The sequence below is a fragment of the Triticum urartu genome, chromosome 1A (assembly GCF_056163025.1).
Source record: "Triticum urartu cultivar PI428250 chromosome 1A, HENAU_Tu73, whole genome shotgun sequence".
NCBI classification, from domain to species: Eukaryota; Viridiplantae; Streptophyta; class Magnoliopsida; order Poales; family Poaceae; genus Triticum; species Triticum urartu.
In genome coordinates this window covers 388,417,260-388,423,976 of record NC_141873.1, presented here as the reverse complement: position 1 = coordinate 388,423,976, position 6,717 = coordinate 388,417,260, and the positions used below count along the sequence as shown (strand labels likewise).

At 42.8% G+C, this 6,717-nt stretch overlaps 1 protein-coding gene across 13 annotated transcripts; it reads right to left on the bottom strand.

Moving 5' to 3' along the window:
* Positions 1-1,272: 1,272 nt before the first annotated feature.
* On the bottom strand, positions 1,273-5,521 carry LOC125527885 (uncharacterized). Of its 13 annotated transcripts, none has more exons than XR_007292280.2 (6): positions 4,862-5,521; positions 4,664-4,776; positions 4,140-4,236; positions 3,202-3,349; positions 2,233-3,047; positions 1,273-1,537 (listed from the first exon to the last, which is right to left on the bottom strand). XR_007292280.2 is itself a non-coding variant. In XM_048692390.2 (6 exons), exons 1-5 carry the CDS (start codon positions 4,881-4,883, stop codon positions 2,235-2,237), a joined length of 408 nt encoding a protein of 135 aa, XP_048548347.1. In that variant the 5' UTR covers positions 4,884-5,521; the 3' UTR covers positions 1,273-1,537; positions 2,233-2,234. The 13 variants fall into 13 exon arrangements, 4 of the variants coding, with proteins under 4 accessions (XP_048548347.1, XP_048548348.1, XP_048548345.1 ...); XR_007292277.2 differs by having other exon boundaries at positions 1,273-2,334; positions 2,945-3,047; positions 4,862-5,519; XM_048692390.2 differs by lacking the exon at positions 4,664-4,776 and having other exon boundaries at positions 2,233-2,334; positions 2,945-3,047; positions 4,202-4,236.
* Positions 5,522-6,717: the final 1,196 nt, after the last annotated feature.

Genomic DNA, 6,717 nt, shown 5'->3' with positions numbered 1-6,717 from the left:
GCAAACCTCGTCGCCGGCGCCGTTTCCGGCCAAGTCCGGCTGTGCCTCTGCCACCATTCGACGCTGCGTTGTTCGCCCGTTCGAACGCACCCTCGCGTGCGTGAAACGGCTACATGTAGACGTTTTCCGATGAGGCTCGAGCGGCTCCGCCGCGTCCTAGCGTCGCCGGCGGCGAGGCGCCTGCCTCCACCGACGTGGCTGGTCGGGCCCCACCCCTGGCTCCCTGCCAGTGGGCCCCACGGGCCCCAGTTGACTGGGTTGACCCAGTCAACTGCTGACTAGGCAGCCCAGTGTCATTGACAAGCGGGCCCCACCGCACAGTTAAGTTAATTGAAATGTTTTTATAACTAAAAATAATTAGTTAACCAATGAGTCACTGACAGGTGGGGTCCAGTAGCTAATTAACCTAGATGTGTTAGTTTAATGCACTGTTAGACTAACATAGGCTGACATGTGGGTCCCATTGGACCCACAGGTCAGGTTTGACCTGGTCAGCGAGTCTATTGACTGCTGACGTCATCAACACGTCATGTTGATGTCATTTTTCCTTTTCTGTTAATATAAACTAGTTGACCTGTTGCGCCAAATGGCGCAGAGACTCACTAAAGCCATGTTGTCGTTGAAAATAGTTTCATTTTGCAAGGACATATTCGATATGGGTAATATAAAGACCATCTGTTAAAGTCATGCTATATTGAAAATATGTTTATCATACTGAGAAATCTGAGTTAAAAAAATCTATAACATGCATAGACCAACGAAGGAAGCATTTTTAGTTAAAAATATGGTTATCACCATGAGAAATCTGAGTTTGAAAAAAAACATGTTTGTATATGAAAGCATAGGTATTTGAAAGGTCCAGGAACAATTCTTTGTGTGGCCCGTTCGGAGTCGCGCCTGCATCCATCGCGCCTATTTATCCCCGTTTCTTCCTCAGTTCCTCATTTGGGCGAGAGAAGCATACTTAACTGGTGAGATTTCTCTTGTCCTATTATTTCGGATTTCTCTGCATGCATGGTTACACATATGGCCCATTACACCAACCACCACAATGTCCATTTCAAACACAAAGTGTTTTGAAAATTAAATTATGTTTTACCATAGAGGAACAGTCCAGACTTGAAACAACAGATGTAACTACTTTACCAATTCAAACTCTTTAGCAACCATTTATGATTATGATGTCTAATGGCACAAGGTGTCAATTTAGACTAAAGAGTTATTTGAAATGTGTTTCATTTGTTCTTTACAAAGTGCTAGATACAATTTCACTGCACATAAGAATTTTGAAGCTCGATTAAAAAGGTAATTTCATTCGTACAAACCATAACTAAACAACGTGAATGTATCCTAATACAAAAGCAAGCAACGGACTGGTAATAGGTAGGCCTGTTTTAGAGAGATTGTGGTAAATTACAGTTCATTATTACACGCAAAATGTTTTTGCTTCGAAGCAGAACACTGTTCTATCTTTTTCTTCATATCCTTTTCTTCTCAGAGCTGGTGTGATGCCTTGCTCCTATTCATGGATCTTGACCTACAATTTTTGAACAAACTAAATTAGTTATTTATTCAATGGGAAATCTGAAGTCGGGATTACTTCGCCAATATCGTTAGCAAGTTTATGAGGGAAAAGAAAGCAATGTAACTTCCAAAAGCGAAGGTAAGAATGAAGTACATAGTAGTGTAGCTGGGAAAGTAGGAACATGAGCTGCGACATGTTTCAGAAAAATGGTCGAGGTTCCCTGATCCTAGTAACATGAGCTGCGATTATTTTGCCAGGGACTCATGGCTGTATATAACTTTCACAAGCAACATCCCATATGTGACAACCTACCTTCGATCACAAAGCTATATGATCTATATAATGGAGAAAAATGGAGCTTTCGATAACCTGCATACCTATTTTTCCCAAAGCAAAGCTAAGACTGAAGTACACAGTATTGTAACTGGGAAAGTAGGAAAATTAAATCATATACTCTGAAACATATTGTAGAAAGAGAAGCGTGAAGCACACTTCCTTGAAATTTGGACACAATTGGACATTCATTTTTGTTGAGCCTGCTATATATCTATGGGGAAGCATGGATAAGAAAAGATAGAAATTTAGAAAATGTATGCAAATTCATATATATTTTTCTAAAATCCCATGGAAATGTGTGGGTCCACTTGGTCTATCAGGACGGTGCATTTCGAAAAAGCAAGTCAGGCAACTAATAGTTTGGATAAAACCTCTATAGATAGTAGAAAACAACTTCCAACGATTCGACTGTACAGACTAAAAAGTTCGCCAGGAAATGAGAAGAGCCAGCTAAAAAGTTACAGAAGAAGCACCTGAAATAAAATAGTGGCAGTTAGTTTGGCAAGAAACCTGCATATATTTGAGTGCAATTCGCATCCTCTGGGCCATCGTTCTCACGCATTTTTTTCTACTAAGTAGAAAGCATATATAGAGTATGAAAAGGGGATACAGATTACACAACAAATAGTAGTTTCAGAGCTTTAGAAGGCCGTCCAGTTTTAGATAGTATGCTTTCAACTATGCAGAACTGGATGTTGTACTACTTATTTTAGAGTCAAGACATATTTCAATCTCTAAAAGAAACCTGACACGAATCATCTGCTACTCTAGAAATTAGATTTATCACGGCTAACCAACATGGAATGATCATCTGACTTTCTGGCTATACTAACGTGTAAATATTTAGCAGGTGTAGACTCGTTCAAGTTGACTGCAAAAGCAATGAAGGTTGCTGTAGCTAGATAAATGACTCGTTCAAGTTGACTGCCAGATTTTTATTAGGAAGTGGATGCCTACTAATAGCGCATCTCGGGGAATCACAGTGAGAATGAAAGGCCTGGAGAAATGCAAAACGGCAAGGTAAAATTCAGACATTGGCATAGAAAGAAACTAATAGGAAAACATGCACCATCAATCACTCACCATAAGGTCAGCAACTGGACAATAGTTGAGCTGCAGTAGATGGTTACCAAGTAATGAACGGAAGGAAAATCACTACAAAATAACCATGAGAGCACCAAACTATCTGCAAACATGAAGGCCCTTTCTTGGATTAGACAGGACGAGTACGCCATGATAATCCAAAGAACAAAAAGATGGATTTAAATTTATAGAGCAATGCTAGGAAGATATTGTCTTGAAGAATGGAAAGTAAGAAAACAATAAAGCAAGCAACGGACCTACAAAAAATATCCTCCAAGTTTTGAGTGAAAATCCATCGAATATATCCTTGATCGCATATTTGTCTGTGTCGAGGTACTCTACAGGAAGGTTCTCCAAAAAAACAGAGTAAAGTTGTTTTTCCTTTTTGAGAGTTTGATAGCAAACCTGCAATGTATCAAAAAGGTATTAGAATTGATAATAAAAGAAATCTCTGCTATTTTATAGTCGAAGAACATGCTTCAATCAACAAAAATACAAAAACATTGAAATTTGATGGTGTAAGGAACCTGCAGTGATATACTGAGCCATAAACTACTTTGCAATGATATAGTGAACCATAAACCTGAAGCTCTACTTTGATGCCAATAAATTTATAACTAGGAAAGTAGGAAAATGAAATCATATACTCTAAATCATATTGCAGAAACAGAAGCGTGAAGCACACTTCCTTGAAATTTGAACACAAGTGAACATTCATTTAGCATACGGAGGTAGCATAAACTTAAGCAAGACTATTTAATTGATCATGGTACACGGTGGATTTTTTATAATTGATATTCGGCTGGAAGTGGATAAGTTCTGTAGATATTCGGATGCTCATTTTCAGTAGTCAGATAAATCGACCTGATTTCCCAGCTTAGACGTTTCAGACATGTCTCACAATATGATGTGACCATGGGTTCAATCCCATGTTCAATTATGTACGAAGAGAGGCCCCATTTGGAAACATGTAAGCACAATCAAATGCCTGGGCACATAATTCTATTTACAAAGCTATTTGCAGGTTTGAATGCATTGCAGCAAGATGGCATGATAATCTATAGTAACCAAGAATGTTCGAAAAACACGAGAGAAAATCATAGCAGAGGAACTGAGCAAATCAGTTAAGCGCGATATGTAAGATATGACTGACATGATGGAACAAGATGCATGAATGGCAAGTAAATACTACTACCACATGATGTAGAGAAGGAGAGCATGGCGTTTTAAGCATATAGTAATATGAATGGAGCTCACGGGAATATGGCGCGATGACTGGCAGTCTTCACTTCCTGTAAAACAATTATGATTTCCATCAGATAAAGGAGAAAGCTACTTACAAACCTACAGTAGAGATGCTACATAATGTAAGCTCAAAAGAACACAAGCTTTCAAATTAATGTAATGAACAGGCCAAGACTCTTCACCTATCATCATCACAACTATGGACATACGATGTGCTGTGTATTTTTAGATCTTCCATTCAAATAATTTGTAGCACTGGCAGACATACAAAGGCTGACCCATGTTATTTCAGTCTTATGACTTTTACTTTAGCAGAACACTAATTTGGTCAATCTTGGTAGAAGAGCACCGAAACAATTTTAGGAGCATCCATTAGGAAAATAGTAACAATAGCAGCACAGTCAGGCATATAAATTGGTGAGTAAAACATATCTTCTTTGGATTATTCTACCAGGATAGATAATAAAACTTCACCTATCATGTCCCTTTACAGCATAGTGTCAATATATACTTCAAAAAAGCATTGGACTACCATATTGTCTAATATATTCTGGGATCCCTGAGGAACGTGGTCTTCTATGTCAGATCTGCACAGCTCAAGTTTAAAAATACAAATATTAGCAAAGTAAAATATGAGTGAGGAGGAAGTGAGGGAGCGAAAGAGTGGAGCACCTAGTTCACCGCTGGCCTGCATCGCTCGAGCCACCTCCAACAGGCACGTGTTGTTCTCCTTGTACTCCAGATGCACGAGACATCCATTGGAGGAGACATGAGCTCCTACTTCCTCTCGCCTTCCCACACTGCATGTTCACCTCGAGCTCCTTGCCCGGCGGGGGGTGGAGGCAGAGGTGGCACCTCATGGCGCAGAGGAGACGACGACGCGGTGGCGCGACAAGTCGACCCGCCGGCCGCCGGCAGGTGCGCGAGGCCTCACCCTGCCCCTTACCCCCACCCGCTGTTGCTTGCCTTCCTCACCGGCCTCCTCCCTCCCCTTGTCGTTGCATCCTACCCCCCACCCGCACCGCGAAGACCCTGCCGGCGCTGCTCCCCCACGACGATACATCCGATCTGGATCGACGGTGACATGGAAGAGGACAGGAGGAGGTAAGCAGAGGAGAAGGTCGGCGGTGGATCAACGACGACGTGGTAGAGGAGAGGAGGAGGCGAGTGGAGAGACAACGCCGGCGGCTGCAGGTGAGGAGAGGATGAGGGAGAGAGGGAGGGGTGTGGTGGCTTGTGGGGATGGAGGGGGATGAGAAAGGGCGTTAGGGTTCGTTTGGCGGGTCGGGTGGGCGTGGGGCGAGAAGCAGGCGATTGGGTGCGGAGCGTGCTGAGCTCATTGGGCAAAACCTGGTGCACCGGGAAATAGCCAACCCAGCCAACGAGCGCCCGGCGAGATGAAAATCGGGTTTGACCGCGAGGTAAAGATCTAACGATCCAGACATGCTAGAAAGCCAGATCCGATGGCCGACGAAGGCCCAATCAAGGAAGCCTTCTGAAGAAAAGTTGGCTAGCCTTTTTATTGATTTAAATAATTTCAGAAAATACTTTAAGCTTTAAAAATTCATAGAATTTAAACCATAGCTCGGATGAAAATGTTTTTTACATGAAAGTTGCTTAGAAAAATGAAACGAATCCGAACATGGAACTTTCCCCCTTCGGTCATCTGTCTGATACAAGTCCGGAACCAGGAATACCTTCCCGGTTGAATTCCCCCTTCACTTGTATCGTGCAGCACTACGTTAGAACACTCCTATTGTTGTGTGTTACCATGTTATGCCTTGTGATGCATTGTTTGCTCTGTATTTACTGTTTCTTCCCTCTCTTCCCTCCGGTAGACCCCGAGACCGATGCTGCCCCTGTGATCGACTACGTCGACGACACTTCTTCTTTTTCAGCAGAGCTTCCAGGCAAGCAAACCTGCCCCCCCCTTGAGCATTTTGATATCGCACATTTCTTTCCCTCTCATGCTTGCATTAGAACTGCTACTGCTTTCTGTATGATCCTACTCTGATGCATAGTCTGTTTTTGTTACCTGCTTATTGTTACCTAAAGTGCTTGGTATAGGTTGGTTAGTGACCCATCATTGACCCCCACCTTGTCCTTGTCGCCCCTGCTTCATCATCGAAGACCAGGCCTAGGCACCGCATATCACTTTCCCCTTTTGTTGCTCGACTCTGCAGAGTTACCATCGAGTACCGAGGATGGAACCTCACATCACTCCTGATGAGATCTCTGTAGTGTAGCAATCCACTCGTGGTCATCGAGGGTGATTTCCTCCTTAACCACTTCCGATACGGCTCTGTCGTGCAACCCCTCAAGTGTGAACCTCGAGGGTGGATCCTCTTACGTTCACCTTGATGATTACATCGAGTGGAATTCACCGGGGGTGGTTCCTCGGGTTTTCCCCTTGGTGTTAAGACACACAATTACTAAGGTTACTATGACTTTACACTGAACCAGATTACTAAAGACGGGTCGGCCCTGAGGCGTACCCAGGCGAGCTTAATAGCGAGTGCTGTGGAGTC

Excerpts from the sequence above, each read along its gene's own strand:
- LOC125527885 (XM_048692388.2), bottom strand. The coding sequence starts at position 4,883 with ATGCAGGCCAGCGGTGAACTAG. Across the intron at positions 3,350-4,201 it reads AGTCATCGCGCCATATTCCC|GTTTGCTATCAAACTCTCAA; the intron begins GTGAGCTCCATT and ends GATACATTGCAG. Across the intron at positions 3,048-3,201 it reads TTGGAGGATATTTTTTGTAG|ATAGTTTGGTGCTCTCATGG; the intron begins GTCCGTTGCTTG and ends TCATGTTTGCAG.